The sequence below is a fragment of the Syngnathus leptorhynchus genome, chromosome 5, assembly GCF_054491065.1.
Source record: "Syngnathus leptorhynchus isolate UIUO chromosome 5, UIUO_Slep, whole genome shotgun sequence".
In the NCBI taxonomy this organism is placed as follows: Eukaryota; Metazoa; Chordata; class Actinopteri; order Syngnathiformes; family Syngnathidae; genus Syngnathus; species Syngnathus leptorhynchus.
In genome coordinates this window covers 9,005,001-9,023,379 of record NC_141199.1, presented here as the reverse complement: position 1 = coordinate 9,023,379, position 18,379 = coordinate 9,005,001, and the positions used below count along the sequence as shown (strand labels likewise).

Sequence of the window (18,379 nt, the reverse complement as noted above, 5' to 3'; positions counted from 1 at the left end):
ATTTTATTCTAAAAAAAACAACATTTCATTTTGTCAGTACTACCTGGCCATTTGCTCAAAACGTGTCAAGTGACAGTGTTATTGACAGCAAGTAATTAAAATGACAATAACTAAACATCGTGAAAACCGCAAGCTCTCGCTTAATACCGTTTAAGACAAGCGCGCATGTTGATGACGTCATATGGAGTCGACTCATTAATAGCTAACGACTAAAAGGTAGCAACGTTTTTGTCGGAAAGATTGACATTATAAATCTGTTTTTATTTCTGTGAAGGTAAGCCGTTTACACACAGAACACGTATTTTAGAGTCGCGGTAATGATATAATGATAAATTACTGTGTTTTCTAGCTACCTTGACCTCAATAGCCGTGATCACATTTTAGCCAGCTAAGTAGCAACGTCAATGCTAGCTTAGCTAGTTTGCAAGGAGCCTCTTTACTATTTGTATGCCTTTAATCAAAGAGACACATTCCGAAGCATTCATGTTTTGGTTTACACAAGAGTTAAACACCCGCACTATTGCCTTTGGAATAAAGGGAGAAGAGTTTTCGAGCACAGGTGGTAGCATCGATCTGTGACACCGTGATAGCATGGCGGCTCGATGGGATGAACATCAGGCTTACGACGAGCTTCTGCACTGGGACAGCCTCATCCAACAAGGCCGCCGGTTACTACCGCACGAGTTTGACAGGTACATTAAAACACATTACTTTCGAAAGTACGTTAAAATATTAAATATCTTGTGTCGGAGAACACTGACATCAAATGTTACCCATGTGAATTGTGATAATTGCAAACGCTCGGGGCCCATCATACAACACCTCAACTCCAATGCTCCATTTGAGTAAAGTGGCAAGTTTTAGTCTTAAGACCACCAAGCAGAAAAAGCGCAATGGAACTGCACTTTCAACATGGAGGTACAATTCGAGAAGTGGGAGAACAAATACATCATCTCTCCGCCTTCACCGAAATGTTTTTATGTGACGTCATGCGACCATGTCCCTCATTGTTGTTTACATTCACCTGTAACCCTTTGCAGCATAATGTATGGGGCGTTGAGATTTGTACCTGAACAGTGACCAACACGGGATATTGACTGTTCTGCTTGCAATGCGTATCTTTGCAAAATGTGTGCACATTCTTGTCTCATCGGAGCTCTCATCTAAATCTTGCAGATATGAGGAACTGCGTTACTGGTACGACTGTCGGTGCTATGAGGAGGAGCTGAGACATTACCATGACTACATTTCTACAATGGAGGCAGCCGATGATCATCATTATCAGGTCTGATTTTACATGTCACCTCAAAAACTCCATAATCCTAGATCTTGATTTTTAGATGTTCATTTTGCTGCCTCAAAGCTGTTAATTTCCATAATGATAGAATACATTCCCCCTCTGGAAGTTTGTATCCATGTGCATGTTTCTTGTTTTGGTCCGCTTTCCAATTGTTTACAAACTTAGCGTGATTCAGAGGAATAAATACAGTTAGCTCAACCCAGTGGTTTTCTCAACCTTATTTCAATCTACCCCCTGCAAAAAAAAAAATCCTAGCCAAGTTCCAATTAAACAGTGCGAATAATTTTTGAATGGGGAAAAAAAATAAAATTGCTATGCCATCTGTATTTGAGTTATTAAACTTTGGAACTCCAATATGTGGTGGTATTGCCACAGCTGTTTGGAAATTTTGCAAAAAGAGACAAATAGATAATGATATAGATTTGTGCATCACTTTTTAAATATATTTTAAAATCTCACGTACCCCCCTGAGGTGTCTTAGGAAGTTACAGAAATAAAACTGTGGGTGAAGCCAGATATGTTCTTTGTACTTCCACCCATTCCCTTTGAACATAGAGAATCTAAGATCTTTGATGCTCTGATTTTTATTTTTTTCTCCGTGCCCTAGAATGGCTATCACCTTACCCCATTTGAGAACCACTCGCCTAACAAATGAACAGTGGATATTTGATGCAATAGTGGGCCATTGCCACATTTTCACGCAAGGCTAATCCATTAATCTGTCAATTAATCAATGATCAAGTTTTATTTTCATCACAGGTCATGATTTCAAATTGACATTTCAGACAAGCTTAAATTCAGATCTAGTCACCGGTTTGGGCCTTTACATGTTAGGAATTAGGCATAAACGTTGACCATTGTTTGACAAAGTAAAAGCTGATTTTTTGCAAATGTTTTACTTTTATTCAACACGAGTCCGCTTCCATGAAGAATTACAAAAACTTGAGGATATTTACTGTTGAGAGGCTGAATTTACAAGGATTTTGACTGTTTTAAATTCGACAAGCCATTTAAATGATTAATTTATTATTAAAATATTTATTAATTTGATAATCAATTAGTTGTCAAATAATAATCATTGCACCTCAGATCTCTACTGGCCACTGATCATTTGTCTGTTTTCTAAAACCATTTCTCCAGTTTGGGGAATATGGAGTCCGTTTCAACTGACTTGGAGCGAAAGGTGAACTCCTGGTTTCTAGTCAATTCCGAGGCAAGTGGAGAGAACTTAGTGGATATTGATGCTATCTCTGCTGCACAAAGAATAAACTTAAGACACTTTTCCATTAGCCCCCTCTCCACTCCGAATTGTCTTGACTTGGCTTGGCTCCACGTGAATCACAACAGTACTAGTAACTGTTTGGCCTAGGATCATTTGTCGCTTGTTTTTAGTCAGCTGTGATTGGCTGCAGCTTCTTAGTCACTCCAAACAGGGAAAGTGGTTTACTAAAAGGATTAACAGACCTATTGGGCTTTTGATGATAGACCATGATCATTCCTTTGTGGCTTTTGTTTCACGAAATGTTTGTATTTTTCCCTTTTACCCCCCCAACCCACATACTCAACCAAAGGTCGTTACACACAACCAGACACAATATGGGCCAAACGATCGCCGTGTGATGGCCAAACACGCTGAAATCTACCCCTCTGCAGAGGAGCTAGAGGCAGTTCAGACAATTGTCTCTCATGTGGAGTGTGCATTAAAGGCTGTATCTGAGAAAATGGATGCCCCGAATAAAGAAACTCAAGAGGTCGAAAAGTAAGTTACTTCAATGTATATTTTCAGTTGGTACACATGACCCTATGGATTCATGTTTAACATATGAATCCTCTACTCTTTTCACTTTTTTCCCCTTTTTGATTTGTTGAAAGTGCTGATGCACAAAAACATGCGGTGCATGGCATCATGAGGGTGGGTCTGCTGGCCAAGGGACTTTTGCTCAAGGGAGACCTGAATCTGGAACTGGTGCTGCTTTGTCTCAACAAGCCAACCGTCACGATGCTGAACCAGGTGGCTGAGAGTCTACGGGCCCAGTTAGAGGTACAACTCCATCATGTACATGTAGACCCGCATTGAATTTTGTGCTAATTTGCAGCATTTGAAGTTGTCATAATCAGTGATATTCACATGACCAATGTAGAAGAATGAATGCCGTTTCATGTCATCGAGTAACGTGAAGCTTGCTTTCATGAAGCATCCCGGTCATAGGGTTACTTACCATGCATTGGAAACCCCACCTACCCAGTTGGCGTGGATGAAAAATTGTGTTCCCCTCCATCATTTAATTTGCCCATCCCTGTGTTCCTCTTTGCAACAGATTGAGTCAGCCGGGTTGTATACAGTGACCCCTTGTCCAACGGATGCAGCCATTATGGTGGAAAGCACCAAGGAGTTTTCTCTAACGCTCACCCTCCATCTCACATCTCCTCAAGTCAGAGCGGAGGCTCAAGAAGAGCGTGAGTGTACACTAGAGAAGTTCTAACGCGGGTCAAATGGGTGTGCGCACACCCTGTACCGTTCCACTGATGTAGTATTAAAACGCCATCCAAGTTGTAAATGTTTCACGTTATTCATGTCGATAATTACTCAGTTCTTTCAACAAAAACAAAAAAAACAACCTTAATTGAAGTCTTCCTTAGCACGCTCTGCATGTCCTTGATGCTGAAGGTGTGCATCTACTCTCACTGCAGCAAAACTGATCACCAGCATCAGCAATGTGAAGCATGAATCAAATTTATTTAGAAGTTTTAAGATCAGGTTAATTAGCATGGGCTAAAGCCTTAGTAAGGAGAGGGACCAGTACTGGTAAAGTTGATGAACCAGAGCTGCACTCTGAACTGCATGTTCATGTTTTTAAGAAGGAGTGCACAAAACTGCAGATGAGCGGTGCACAAGTGTGCATGGCTACTGAAAATAGCCAGGTGCGTGTCTCAGAATCGCGCATTAGCGTTCCAAGCTTATTGCAGCCACACATCTGTTATTGCAGCTCAGTTCTCACGGTCTTACAGTCCAAGTCAAGTCACCAGCCACAATATTTGCTTCTTTGAGTTAAATTCAGAAGCATAAAAGACAACTAAAGCATAGACTTTAAATGTAAATGTTTCTGTAGATGTGGTAACACAGATGTGACACATTCAGCACACATTACAATTTGGCAACCAACTTTAAAATAACCGTAGTGATGTAACATCTGTTTCCATAGTGACCAAAATTTGTTTTTTCTCTTTCCTCAGGTGAGGAATAGTTTTAGCATTGAAATTAAACAAAAAAACCTATTTTGCTTTACATATTTGTGTGTAGGTGTGGGCTAGGAGTGAAAAGGTTATTTTATGCAACATCATAAAGAACTGGTCTTCCAGAATATCAATGATGACCATGGACTTTTATTTTTTCAAAGAAACAGTAGATGCCATTTTAGCAATCCCTCACTCAGTTTAGTGGCTGTTGCTCTACCTGCTGTTTGTTGAATCTTGTTGTTTTCTTTTTACAATACTAGCATAGTCATTGAGCCCCACAGTATTGATGAAGCAAAGACCAGGGTGTGACCGATATTTATCCTCTCATCAGTTTTGCTGCAGAGTAGAGCAGGCGTGGAGATATTGCCTGTGCTTTACAACTGATTGACTTGTAGTTTGTCAAGTTTTTTTTTTAGGACGGCTGGACCTTTGACCAACTGGACATGCTGTCTCAGGATGGGGGAAAGCAGCCCGCCCGAGCCACTGAGCTAAGGAAAGAGGGGGTCTTTGAAGCAATGTTACGCCAGAAACATAGTCTGCAAACAAATATCTGTCAGGATGGCACAATTATAATGGCAATGTTATGATAAGTGACCATTTGACTCAAAGATGTTCTTATGGCTGTTAGACCTCCTCTCCTTGCTGCTTCGGGTTTGTGGAAGGCTGCTGCTCCCTAAGCTGCAAGACAGAATCAACCCCCTTGGTCAAACTGTACCTTTTCTTCTTACTCCACCTCGTCAATAGAATCGCTAACAGACAACGATCTGCCGGACGTTCTGGACAGACAGAAATGCCTAAGTTCCTTGGCGTCTCTCCGCCACGCCAAGTGGTTCCAGGTTTGCATTCACGTCATTATTTGTACGTAAACGTTCAACTGTATCTTTGAATGCTGATTTTCTCTCCCTAAGGAGAAAAACAAACATTTTGAGTGTCAGTTGTTGTATTCGATCATCTTGAAAGTGTCGCTTTGACTAGTTGAAGTCATGACAAACGAACTGCTCCTTCATACCAAATTTTAGACCTAGCGGTTCCCCCTTTTTTTTTTTCTTTTTTTTTTATCACAACTGTCAGCGCATCCTAACCTCACCGGTCATTTCATCGTGATTTTCTCGCCGCCCCGTGCTTTGCTCTTGGTCTTTGGAAGAAATGAGTACAAGAATGGCCTTGATGCAGTTTTACTCAGCTGCCTTGTTTGTGTCTCCAGGCCAAAGTCAATCACCTGAAGTCTGCTGATATTGTGATCCGGGTCTTGAGGGATTTATGTATCCGTGTTCCGACTTGGGAACCGCTGTCAGGATGGGTAAGCATACGCCTAAATAAACAATACAATGCCTTGAACAAATATTTACCTGCCTGGCTTTTTTGTACCTATTTTGTTATACTCCAATCTTAATCTGTATTTTATTTGATAGATCTATGAATTAGGCCATTGTTGAAGTGAAATGACTAATGCGTGCATTTGAAGAAGAAATTATATGTAACTGAAATGTATTCACATGTATTCTGTATTCACCCCAAATGTTATGATCTCCCTAGAAACTGACTTCAAAAGTGCAGTGATTAGTGAAAGGAAATGTGCATTTCAGCTTTTGATAATGAACGCATACTTAGAGTGAAATTTAGTTTTGCTTTGAGTGTTTCCATTATGGTCCTGTACTCTGTTCCTGCACAGACTCTTGAATTGATTGCAGAGAAGGCCATCAGTACATCTGAGAGACCACTCGGCCCAGGCGAGGCGTTCCGCAGGGTTCTTGAGTGCCTTGCCTCTGGAATCCTCTTGGCTGGTAAGCCTCGAATATTTGTGACATTATGAGAATGAAATTGGCGATGCAAATTTGACTTGACATTTGTCCGTAGACGGTCCTGGAATTAAAGATCCCTGTGAGAAGGAACCCATGGATGTCCTTGAAAGTCTCACCCTGCAACAGCGTGAAGACACAACTCAGAGTGCTCAGGTAAAGTGAGTTAGCATATTGACATTGGGCAGAGTAACAAGTGTAGTAGATTCATGCTAGGGATTTCTCGATCCGATCGTGTGATCAGAAATTGGGCCGATTGATCAAATGATAGATCGTTGCCAATTGCGTGATGTAAAATCGGGGCTGATCATGTTATTTTAAGCTGATTGGAGTGCGTTCGGTTCAAAAGGATGAGCTTTATTTATTGAAATTATATAGGTCACAAAATGATTATATAATCCTAAACTATAAATATCTTGTCATGGAACAGTCTAAGTTCCTATTACACAGTGTCATAAATACTAAACCATTGCTCTTGCACGAAAATTATGAGCCTGCTTTTTGGCCAAGCGCAGACTAGACCAGACTAGACTAAATTCAGGTGCATTGGAAGCAAGGCTGCTTTGTTGAATGGCACAAACAAGAGATGAAAATAAAGCTACGGTCATTTTTACACCAAGCACACGGGCGCCAGTCGACCAAAATAGGGCCAGAAATCTCTCATTTTGGATCAATCAGCAATAACGAGTAAACTGATGTCATTTTCACTTAGCAGCAAATGGCAAAATCGCTACGCCATGAGATGGTTTGAGACAATGTATCTTTCCACAAACGCAATATCAATTGGAATGCCTTGTTTAGACAAGTGGGAGTGCATTGGACACATTAGCTTCAGGAACATTTTTGACTTCACTTCCCCTTTAATGTGTTACACAAATATCTGTTCATGATTCATATTGGCAGATATTTTAAACCAAATACTTGAGCTCAAGTGCCAAATAGTTGTCATCATAACATTCCTAATTCATGCTATTTGTTTTTTTTTTCTTTCTATAGTTGGCATTAAGACTTTGTGCCTTTGGAATGATGTACAAAGTTTTGGGGATCGAAGCAAAACCTGGTAGGCCTTGCAAAGCGCGAGGAGCCAGCGCAAAAATATTTTCTGGGCTTTTTGTGCTTTATACTTATCAACAATTTTATCTGTTTCTTATGTCCCTTTCTACTCAATCCAGCTCATGAAGAGGGCAGACCCTCTCCACCACTAAAGAGATCCTACAACGAAATGGCACCAGGAAAGGATGGGTCCTCATTAAATAGCAAACAGAGAAAGTTCCTCAAATTCCAGAAGCGGTTTCCTCGGAAGTCATGTATGTCACTTATGACCCACTCTTCATGCACTTTAACAAAAAAAAAAAACACACGCAAGACATTCTTTTAAAATGCTTGCCCGACCTGAACGGTTTAGCCAAAAAAACAAAAGCACCATCAATTTTTTTTAGTGCATGTTATTGAAAGAAAAAAAACTATGTGTTCCCTCTAGTGACAGATGATTTGACCATGAACGCTGTGATGCGACTGAACCAGTTCCGACCGGGCTTGGAGTACCGCCTGACCTCCCAGACAGGTCCAGTCCACGAGCCAGTATTCAGCATGGCTGTAGACGTAAATGGGAAAACCTATGAATCTACTGGGCCCTCGAAACGTTCTGCCAAGCTTAATGTAGCCAACAAGGCAAGTAGCTTTTAATGTAAACAATTAAAAGACACAAGCTAAAACTGATTCACTTACTCATATTCTTTAGGTCCTCCAAGATCTCGGTCTTCCAACAGGCTCAGATTCCAAGTTCGAGTCCAAAGCCGATGATGGCCAAGAAGTAACTTCTACAACTGGTTCCACCGCATCAGAAGATGTATGTAAAAGTGCTGCCTCGCTCATGCTCTTAATAAAATATTTGTTCGCCTAATGACTAAAGCGACCTGGACTAAAAGATCTATCTCTATGCTGTTCATCTGTTAAAAGCAGAGTGGACAAGGTCCTATCTTGACCAAGAATGGGAAGAATCCTGTCATGGAGCTGAATGAGAAAAGACGCAGTCTCAAGTATGAACTATCTGACGAGACGGGTGGCTCTCACGAGAAGTGCTTTGTCATGGAGGTGATCTGATAGCATCCCACACACATTCCACGTTGGTGCTTAAAAAGTCAAACGTGGGCCGTTACACCTTTCCCTGTCTACCAGGTGGAAGTTGATGGACAAAAGTTCAAAGGGAGGGGGTCGAACAAGAAGGAGGCAAAGGCCTACGCTGCTCTCGCCGCTCTGGAGAAGCTGTTCCCAGAGACACCACTTATGCCCAAGAGAACAAAAAAGCTGACTTACACTGACATGGTAAGCTGCAGCCAACACAAGACTAGAGCGGAGCAGGCTTATACGTCAAGGCCCATGTCCGAATTTAATACAGATAAATAAATAGAAGAAATACACAACAAAAAAAGCATTTTTGGGGGAAACAAAAACTAACAAACCAGAATTGTTACATCCCTGAACTGTATAACAAGTGATGTGTTGACATTTCAGAGCCATAGCAGAAAAATAAAGTAAACCCCAACTCATTCATAAATAAGTTGAACATAGATTTGAATTAATGCTGTATCATCATTGATTTTGGCTTCAACAGCACATCCCAGGCTTCGGGACTATTCGTGGGATCCCTTCAGATTCTGGAACTCCTGACTGGGGCCATGGCAGAGGTCGAGGGAGAGGCAGAGGCTATTCGTCAGGACCCATTTACAACAAGAGTAAGGCGTTCTATGCTGTCCCTTTTCAAATACTCTGCGCAGTTCATGTGTGAAGTGACTAATGGTGAAAATATTCCCTTTATTTTTAAAAGCCAACTACAGTTATGAGAGCAACTCCAGTACAGGCTATCGTAAGTATATCCCAGATGTCGTCCCTCGTTTTTTTTAAATATTTGGTACCACTGAAGGTAACATTCTTACCCCAGTGCTGTTCAAATCGGTCAGTTGTAATTTAGCAAAATGCATCATGAAGTAATCGGGGTGGGCACCCCTTCTCAAAAGAATCTGCGATTGGCTGGCAACCAGTTCAGGGTGTCCCCCGCCTACTGCCCGATGACTGCTGGGATAGGCACGCCCGCGACCCCTGTGGGGACAAGCGGTGTAGAAAATGGATGATTTTCCAATTCAAACCGTTTTTTTTGTTACATGAAGTCCCAATGCCTTGTGTTAGAACAATCTAATACATGATGTTCTGCAGCATCACAAGTGTCACAACAATGTGAGATGTGCTTCAATATGAGGACACAACAATCTAGCATTCTCTTCTGTTGCCTTGATGACCTTTACATGGCTGTTTTGTGAAATATGTTACCATATGACTGCACAGGTTGTCGCTACTCGTTATTAATTCCAGTATTCAGCATTCCAGCTCTGTGCAACACCTCAATAGATTTGAAAAGAAACAATCGCAATATGCTTTAAAGGGTATTTGCACCCAAATCAGCGTTATAGTGTAGGAATTACAACATATTTGTCATCAACTTTAATATGATTGAATTATTAGATTGGATTAAATTAGGAACGAGTTCCCTTTGCATCCCACTGCCATTTCAGCACTAGCACTTTAGCTCGTAACTCTTTTTAGTTGGGTGTTGCATCAGTTTTTCCATGTTGAAATGAATTGAATTGCCATTAATCAGTTCCAAAATGTTCAGTCCAGGCCCCTAAAAAAAATGATGTTTTTATAAGTGACAGTGTTCAGACTGTTTTTGATATTTCAATGTTCGTTGATTTAAAAAGCTCACTATTAATTTCAATAATAAAAAAAAATATTATTTCAAATCAACATACCTTTTATATATAATTGTAGGTCTACTCATCTCTATATTTTACATGGATGAAGCTTCCCCATACAGGAGATTGTTGCATTCTATTAGTTCACCACTAGATGGTACTAATTTAATTTACTGGTTTTGCTGTCTGTAATCTTATCATTTTGAGATGTAAAGTGTTTTGGTCCACCTGCAGCTCTTGTGAAGTTCTGTAGAAGTTGTATGAATATTGTCCCTTAAGAAAGAAGAAGGGACAAACAAAAAACAGCTTTTGTTTGTTACTGTAGGTCATATTAAAATCATGAAAGAGAATGTAAAAAATATAGGCTAAGCTATGTGGATGTTCTGGACACAATAATGGTCATTGTTGTAGCCTTACACTTGACAGTGAGTTTAAATTGATAGTGTAAAAACTTAAGTTAGGGTCACTCACATCACATTTCAACACTGTATCTGAATCTAACAGGACCAAATGGCACATAACTCCAAAAGCTCCTACATTTCAGCACGCTTAAATCAATCGTATTTGAAATGCTGTTGCATGTTTTTCAACCTGACTCGTTCCTTTCTTCCAGATAAACTGTACGGTAACAATGGAGCCGGAACCACAGTTCCCACGACCAAAGGCATCAGCACGGTTAATCCCGCCAGCACGGCAGGCAGTACCGGCTACGGCACATTTTACCCAGAGACAAGCGTCACCACCTTCTCCTCGCCGCCCGTCTCAAGTACCAGCACAAGCTCAGCGACAAGTTACAAGTCGGTACCCCCGACCGCTGACCAACAGAGTCCCTACAGTTACGGCTACGGCGAAGAAAAGAAGAAGATGCTCACTCAAGGCCAGACGGAGGTTTCGACACAGGGAAGCAACTACTCCATGTACAGCACTGCTTACCCCAGCACAGCTGTGGGAACCCAAATGTATAGTAGTTATGGTGAGTCATAAGATGACCGACTTTTAATATCCCGTGACAAGTTCGAAGGTGCTAATCAAATCTCCCTTCACAGCTTGGTCGACTCCGTCAAATTGGAACACTCAGCCGGGCTATGAATCCTACCAGTCCTACACGGGACAAACTCAGACCTCATATCCTGGAAACAGCGGCGCAACTTATTAGTCACGCTCAAGTGCTGCTTTTCTTGGCTCGCTAGGCCACCGAGTTCTGAGTTTGCCCACCCCAATTAAGATCCCGGCACACCACTTGTGAAGAGAAAAATGTTTCAATGTCTCTCATACTGGAATGTTTGTTTGTCACCGCAAATCATGTTTGTGTTTATATCTTGTTTCCTGAAGTGTTTTTAAATATAGATGACTGGTTCTGTGTGCCTGTGTCATATTTTTGATTTTAAGCTGTACTATAAGCTTTTTCTGCATGCATTTGTCCATCTGAGGCTTTATTTACTTACTGTCAGAAACTGTACTAAACACTATCTCAATAAATAATTTCCATCGGAGAGCCAACCTCCAACACACCAGTGAAATTTTCAAGTGTGAAGAGGCTCAGCCTGTATTTTAAAATGCCATCAGTGCTACAAATTGTTTTGGAGCAGTTAAGAGTGTCTTCTGCACACTGACCTGCTTGCTCACGTGTCAAGTAATGTGCTCTACATGTCAAGGCATGCCTAGTAAAAACATTGCGAGGAAAGGTGATGCTAAAGTCCACCAGGAAAACCAAAACAAAAATAGATCCTCACATTTGTGTATATAGTTAAAATTGGTACTGGTTTTTTTTTTGTGTTATCTGAATCTACTTTATATTTACTTTTTCAATGTGACAGTCTTGACCATTTTGTGTTTTTTTTTTTTTCTTACGTGTCAAATTAATTTTATTTGCTGACCATGTCGTAATGGTTTAACATCAGAAGGCTATTTTAACTGTGAAAAACAACACTTTTCGCCATGTTGGAGGTTGACATGTTTTGTTCCAGTGTGTATTGAGTTAATTATTGAATCGACAAGACAGCCTTCCCTATCTCCGCCACGAGACGAAGGACATGGATTGATGGAACCATGTCCTGTCGTTTGATGACACCTAGATAAACATATTTGATTCAGATGGTGTCAAGCATGTGAGGCAGCAACAAGGAGAGGCATGATCTGCATGAGTGCTGCCGTCGTTGGGGAAATACAGTTCATTGAGGGAAACAAATGCTAACGTACCTTGACATACAGAAGCACTACCTCTGAAAACTGCAGCTGGCAGTATTCCAATATTAGGACCCCAAAGACAGCCCTCAAGATAATGACTGCTTTGCTAAAGACACTGAGGATAAAAGTAATGGAATGGCCAACCATGTATAATGACCTAAACCCTATTGAACATCTCTGGGTCATCCTTACGTCTAATATTTACCAGCTCGGTGATCTCATCATGGAGGAGTGGAATAGGATTTCAGTGACAACCTGTGAAGCTCTGGTGGACTCCATGTGCTGTAGAATAATGGTCACACAAAATACTGATACCTTCTGGGGCATTTTCACTTTGGCTTGTACTCTACTTTTGCTGCCAGGGGCTTAGCCACTAATGTTTTTTTTTTAGGGAACAACATTTGGACTGTTATATAAACTTTATACTGACTACTTTTCATAGTCGTTAGTGTTGTCCCATGAAAAGATAGAATTAAATTGCTACAGAAACGTGAGGGGTATATTCAATGAGATACTATGAAAAAGAGATATACATCAAACAGATGGCAATACAACTGTTGTGACCATGTTTGGGCCCTTGATGTCATCAACTGTCCTGATCCTTTATTTAGTCATATAGGGTCGGGCGTTCTTTCATCTCCTTGCTCTCTGTTATGTTGTATTTTTGTATATAAGAACTCTGCCACTGTATCCTGTCTTCTTCTGGGTCCAAATTTTGCTCCGCACGTCACAGTACGACCAATCCGCCATCAGTGCTCGGTGCACTGCTTGGCAGACATGGGGAGAACCTCCTGATGGAAGTTATGGACTCGATTCGAAACTTTTCCACCAGCGTCAACTCAATGGCCGTCCAGTTTGTGACACAGGCTCAGATATGACTTGATGTCTTTCAGTATTTAAGGCCAATTTGCTGACAGACACATTGTCACTGTTGTTACCCTGTATTTTTGTAAATACAAACGTCCGTGTCCTGTCTGCTTCTGGGTCCAAATTCTGCTTCTTAGTCATAACAACTAAAATTGGCAAAAATCAAGAAGGACAAATAGTGAAGTGGAAATATAGTGGTGTCTGGACTTCCTACAATAATAAAACAGTTGTAAATCACAAGGTCGAGGCCAGTCTCCAATCCCAAGACTGGTTTTGGTAAACAACGCGTGAGCAGTGGTCATACCCTGGTGCCGTGGCCCAGCTGATAAAAAGGAGGTGTAAGAGGAGATCTGTGCAGGACAAAGGGTCTCATCCTGAGGTTATCCACGCCACTTATCAGCTGTGAGTGATTTGATCTGCTTCCTAACTTGACACGCTCCTTGCATGCAGGCTTATATAAATCAGGCAATGTGCTTGACTAGACAGAAAATGTGTGACTTTATAACCCCCCATCTCTTTCAAAACGTCGCTCATTAGCTTATCAGCTTAAGTCCAAACGTGTCAAGTTTGGGCTGCGAGGCGCCGTGAGGCAAAATAGTTAACTTTGTTACAAGTGGAGCGCGAGGGTACAAGATTCAGGAAGTGGAGGCGTGACAAGTAAGCTTGAGAAACAACTCTTGTCATGCCTTCCTTGTTCCTGTTTTGAGATTTGCTTCTGCCTGTGTTACCAACTTCCTTACATAACTTGATGTCTGTTGGTCCAGCTCGCTTCTTAATAATGATTTGATCTGTTTTTTTATTTCTCTTTTTATTTATTTAGAAGATGGCACTGATTCTGCTTGCCTTTGTGCTTGCTGCAATCCCTGCAGCCCACAGCTCTACTGCTACCTTCCAAGACCTGAGCGGGGGTCACGGTAAGTCATGTCTCACTGTCACAGAGGCTTTTTAAAGTTCTTGATTAGATTTGTTTTCTCCGACAGCCAACAGGACCTCCATTAAGTTCCTGGCTGTGGGAGACTGGGGGGGTTTGCCTTACGCTCCATTCAGGACATCAGTGCAAACGACTACTGCTCAAGAGATGAACAATGTAGCAGAGCAAATGGGAGCGGACTTTATTCTTGCCCTTGGTGACAACTTCTATTTTAAAGGTGTGGACAGTGTGGATTCTCCAAGATTTCAGGTCAGCCCATTAGACATCTATATACAGTACTGTATTTGAAAAGCGGAGTTGGCGGTTCTGATTGGTTGATATCTGGATTGAAAAAAAAAAAAAAAAACAGGACACCTTTGAGGATGTGTACACAGGGAAGTACCTGAATGTCCCCTGGTACGTTCTAGCTGGCAATCATGACCATGCAGGAAATGTCAAAGCCCAGATTGAATACACAAAGAAATCTGCAAGATGGTAAGAAAATCAATCTGTTTTGAGGCTACAAATTAAGACTATACTGCAAAGTATGAATGAAAGCCAAAACATGTGGAATTTCTTTTTCTTTTTTTATAAAGAAAAACATTTTACAGCAGAATATGGAGATTTGGGATTTATCTGATTTCATATAATAGTTCGCGTGGCTCAGTGGTTAAAGTTTGTGGGTTTGATTCCACGCCATTGTGACCGTCTTGAAGTATCCTTGAGTAAGGTACTGAACTTCTGGCTGCTCCTAATGCTCCGAGAAAGTCAGTGTAAAGTGCTTTGAGGGCCTTACCAGGTCCAAAAATGACCCTCACCTATTCACCTTATTCCTTTGCGTAAATTCAATGTGTATTGAAAGGTTTGCTGCTTTTTATTGTTTATTAGGAACTTCCCTTCCTACTACTATGAGCTGGACTTCCGCATCCCTAACACAGACAAGACGCTGACCATCATCATGCTTGACACCGTGATGTTGTGCGGGAACTCTCTCGACTTTGAGGATGAGAAGCCCAAAGGCCCCTTAAGTGCCGTAGATGCCAACCGACAGCTGAAATGGCTGAAGCAGAGGATGGCTCAGTCCAAGGCGGATTTCCTCCTGGTGGCCGGTCACTACCCGGTGTGGTCCGTGTCCGAGCACGGGCCCACCGCTTGCCTCCTGCGGTCGGTTCGTCCCCTGCTGCTCAAATACAACGCCACAGCCTTCTTCTGCGGCCATGACCATAATCTGCAGGTAAAGCCTGTCAAATGGATTGAAATCTCCTTCCTGAACTCAAAAGCCATAACCTCTCTTGCAGTACATTGAAGAGTCTGGAGTGGGCTACGTAGTGAGCGGCGCTGGAAACTTCCTGGATCCGGATATCCGCCACTGGAAGAAAGTTCCCAAAGGTTCTGTGAAGTTTTTCACTGGTAATGCGTCCACGTTAGGTGGCTTCGTTCATGCAGAAGTCACGAAGAACGAGATGATGCTCACCTACTACCAGGCTAAAGGCACCTCTCTCCATCGTGTCGCGCTCTCACCAAGAAATGGCAAATAAATGACAAAGGAGCTTCACCTTTGCGGCCAAATTTTGTTTTTTTTAAACAAATATGTAAAGTCTAATTATACAGAATAAATCAATATTTGGAAGGCTTACTTGGACTGAATTTATCTGAAAATAAATGGCCTTTTCTCCAAGGCTAAGTCTTCTGTATCAATTGAAATTATGACAAAGTACAGCTGCCCAACAGTTTTTGAATGTGAACAAATTTCAGTTTCTAAACAATTTCAATTTCTTGTTTGTAATGACAAAACTGGAAAAAGAGTCACATTACTTGCATATCTGGCAAATGGAGTTTCAAATAATGGTGGGTTAACTCACTACCTGCAGTCTTATTTTGCCATGCACATGTCATATGTCGTTTCAGGTGGCATGTAAAGAGCACCCCCCCCCCCCATTTTCGCTTGTAAAATCCTCGAGTGAGAAATGAGAAATATTTGTACATTTATGGTTCTGTCAACATAAATAATACTTAATTCTGTAATCCATTGAGTTTCATTTTTGTAATTCTTTGTGTTGTGTGCTAATTAAATTGTTCTATGTTAAGACGCTAAATTGTAACAAACATGCAGTAAGCCTTGTTTGCTGTACCCCGTGTTCGCTGATATTTGTATGTGTCTCAAAGCATCACTGCACTTCAGTCAAAAGCTTTGTGGAGGACAGGGCCTCCCTCCATGTAACAGTTGCACTTGTGGACAAGACTGTACCCATTCGCAAAACGACTATTGTTCCTGTCACTCTTATGTGAATATGTTCATTTTGAAAATAAAACTTGATCTTGTCACTGTGCCCTAAAATATCCCAAACTTGAAAAAAAAAAGAATATTTTGGGTGAAGATTCAGGATGAACATTTGCACCAATTGTGATTCGTACCTTTCTGTGACTCTTCCAGTCTCTGCTTCAATCTGTTTATTAGTATATTGCGATATTAAACTCAGTGGCTACTTCCCTACAAAAACATCCCGTTTAAAACATTGCAATGTGGAAATACTGTTAATCGGGTAGTAGATAATGTTTTGGTCTCATGATGTCCAAATGTGAATTACGTAATCAAGAGAACTGTTTAAATACTCAATATAATTGAATTATAATTGAATCAACTAACTTGATTGTAAAAACTTGTAACTAACTTGTAAAATTTGCCATTCATTTTTTTGGTAGGGAGCGGTAAATTGTGTGAAAAGAAAACGAACAATTCGACTTAGGCATTCAAGTTTAGATCACCTACAAAGGTTACATTTTAGGTTCATCCTGAAATTTCATCTAAAAGCTGAATATTTCTAACGTAATGTATAACAGTGTATCTTTAATGTCACTAGGTACATTATGCTGGATATCCTTAAGTAGCCTGTGCTGACTAAGGACAATTTTATGTTCTCTCCTCAGCTCCACACGGACTGCCAGGTGAGGATTGGACAGATTGGCGCAGAGATTCAAAGGATATAGTTAGTCCACCAATGACTGTTCCGCTGAGGGACGACAGGCTTCATTTATAGTACAAGGATTTTTTTTACCTCTCGTGTGAGTATTTGCAGTTATTTCATTCAGAGTCTAACTAAAATGGTCAATTTTACTAATAGCTACTGCTATTCCTATATCTGGCTGGTGTTTTGAGTGATTGTGAACAATCCGATCAGTGCGAGTACAAGCCTGTTGGTGACACGCCTGCCAGGTTCAGACAGCAATCAGGTTAAGCTGTCAAGTGTGACTAATGGACAAATGAGGATTCCTTAATCCCCCCCCCCCTGATGTAGTTTATGCAGTAGGCTACATGCCTTGTGAATGTTACTGCTGAGCAGACACTTTTATCTCATGTTATTATCTCCCAGCTCGCTGGCTCTCAAATGAATTTGATATCTGATTGGTAAAATGCACATGGAACATGAAATGGAAAAGAAATAAATACATACATAAATCCATCTATTCATCCATCCATCCATCCATGGACGGACGGATGTATAATATAAAAATAGAATTATTGTGGCTGCAGAAATCTCCATCAATCATAATCTTAATAAGCCTGCACTCACATCCACGTTATATGTTCTTGTAAACGTCATGTTTAAGAACAATTAGCTGGTTTAATTAATGTCACAACAGCACGCAACAATAGGCTATGCATATTGTAGTTGCAAGTGCAACTCTCATTATCTCATATTCAGGGGTTTTGAAAAAAGGAACATTCTTGTCTGCCCTATAAAGAATCAGGAGTGACCACATTGAGTCACTTGTGTGACACATAAGCAAGGTGTCTGATATTTACTTTTGTTTGATGATATTAAAAAATTCAAAGTGGGCAAACAATTCAAAGTATAAGAATTTTAGAAAGGGCCAAAATATGTTTTTTCATGACACTGTATCTACCCTTGAAAAAGAAAAAGTAGACAAATGAAAACAACCCTTGACTGAATAAATGAGGTGCATCATTTCCAAATGCCTTGCGATGTTTTAATTCCACAGCTCAAAAGTAATAAAACGGCACCGTATTAAGGCTAAACTGTGCTTCTAATCTTCTCTACCTAATCTCTATATCCCTCACTTAATGTAGACAAGCATGTTGTAACCTTGAAAACTATTTAATTCACTGATGAAACATGACAGAAAAGTGAATACAGAAAAAAGACAGTACCGGAGTACGTGTGTGATGTTACAGCATCTGTGTGGTCGTTGCTTCATATCAAATAAACTTTGTGTGAAATATAAATTTAAAAAGTACCACAAGAAAGAAAATACCTGTGAGTTTTGACACCATGTTTATCGTATACACCACAATTGATCAATGTTCTTT

General features: G+C 40.7%; 2 protein-coding genes and 1 long non-coding RNA gene across 11 annotated transcripts in view; all 3 read left to right on the top strand.

The window, feature by feature from the left end:
* Window positions 1-7: 7 nt before the first annotated feature.
* LOC147056735 (spermatid perinuclear RNA-binding protein-like) lies at window positions 8-11,592 on the top strand. 5 transcript variants are annotated; one of them, XM_085912500.1, is made up of 20 exons: window positions 8-216; window positions 538-692; window positions 1,177-1,285; window positions 2,872-3,059; window positions 3,173-3,341; window positions 3,619-3,757; window positions 5,282-5,373; window positions 5,742-5,837; window positions 6,210-6,321; window positions 6,395-6,492; window positions 7,333-7,396; window positions 7,509-7,643; window positions 7,817-8,007; window positions 8,078-8,185; window positions 8,296-8,430; window positions 8,515-8,661; window positions 8,951-9,071; window positions 9,164-9,202; window positions 10,699-11,058; window positions 11,132-11,592. In XM_085912500.1, the coding sequence occupies exons 2-20, from the start codon at window positions 592-594 to the stop codon at window positions 11,239-11,241; spliced, it is 2,514 nt and encodes an 837-aa protein (XP_085768626.1). In that variant the 5' UTR covers window positions 8-216; window positions 538-591; the 3' UTR covers window positions 11,242-11,592. The 5 variants fall into 5 exon arrangements, with proteins under 5 accessions (XP_085768626.1, XP_085768625.1, XP_085768627.1 ...); XM_085912499.1 differs by having other exon boundaries at window positions 9-274; XM_085912501.1 differs by having other exon boundaries at window positions 11-274; window positions 8,299-8,430.
* A 1,378-nt stretch (window positions 11,593-12,970) lies between these two features.
* acp5a (acid phosphatase 5a, tartrate resistant) lies at window positions 12,971-15,727 on the top strand. Of its 5 annotated transcripts, none has more exons than XM_085913133.1 (6): window positions 12,971-13,541; window positions 13,960-14,053; window positions 14,120-14,319; window positions 14,420-14,544; window positions 14,938-15,283; window positions 15,348-15,727. In XM_085913133.1, the coding sequence occupies exons 2-6, from the start codon at window positions 13,963-13,965 to the stop codon at window positions 15,585-15,587; spliced, it is 1,002 nt and encodes a 333-aa protein (XP_085769259.1). In that variant the 5' UTR covers window positions 12,971-13,541; window positions 13,960-13,962; the 3' UTR covers window positions 15,588-15,727. The 5 variants fall into 5 exon arrangements, with proteins under 5 accessions (XP_085769259.1, XP_085769257.1, XP_085769258.1 ...); XM_085913131.1 differs by having other exon boundaries at window positions 14,102-14,319; XM_085913132.1 differs by lacking the exon at window positions 12,971-13,541 and adding an exon at window positions 13,691-13,796 and having other exon boundaries at window positions 14,102-14,319.
* Window positions 15,728-16,975: 1,248 nt separating this feature from the next.
* LOC147056733 (uncharacterized) overlaps window positions 16,976-18,379 on the top strand; it is a 1,850-nt gene continuing 446 nt past the window's right edge. Inside the window, exon 1 of the long non-coding RNA XR_015066109.1 lies at window positions 16,976-17,112. This is a non-coding gene — a long non-coding RNA (uncharacterized LOC147056733). The remainder of the gene's footprint in view (window positions 17,113-18,379) is intronic.

Coding starts and splice junctions, on each gene's coding strand:
- LOC147056735 (XM_085912500.1), top strand. CDS start 592: ATGGCGGCTCGATGGGATGAACATCAGGCTTACGACGAGCTTCTGCAC. Junction 693..1,176: donor CTACCGCACGAGTTTGACAG/GTACATTAAAAC, acceptor TAAATCTTGCAG/ATATGAGGAACTGCGTTACT. Junction 8,431..8,514: donor AGAAGTGCTTTGTCATGGAG/GTGATCTGATAG, acceptor CCTGTCTACCAG/GTGGAAGTTGATGGACAAAA.
- acp5a (XM_085913131.1), top strand. CDS start 13,963: ATGGCACTGATTCTGCTTGCCTTTGTGCTTGCTGCAATCCCTGCAGCC. Junction 14,320..14,419: donor TGGATTCTCCAAGATTTCAG/GTCAGCCCATTA, acceptor AAAAAAAAACAG/GACACCTTTGAGGATGTGTA. Junction 15,284..15,347: donor GCCATGACCATAATCTGCAG/GTAAAGCCTGTC, acceptor CCTCTCTTGCAG/TACATTGAAGAGTCTGGAGT.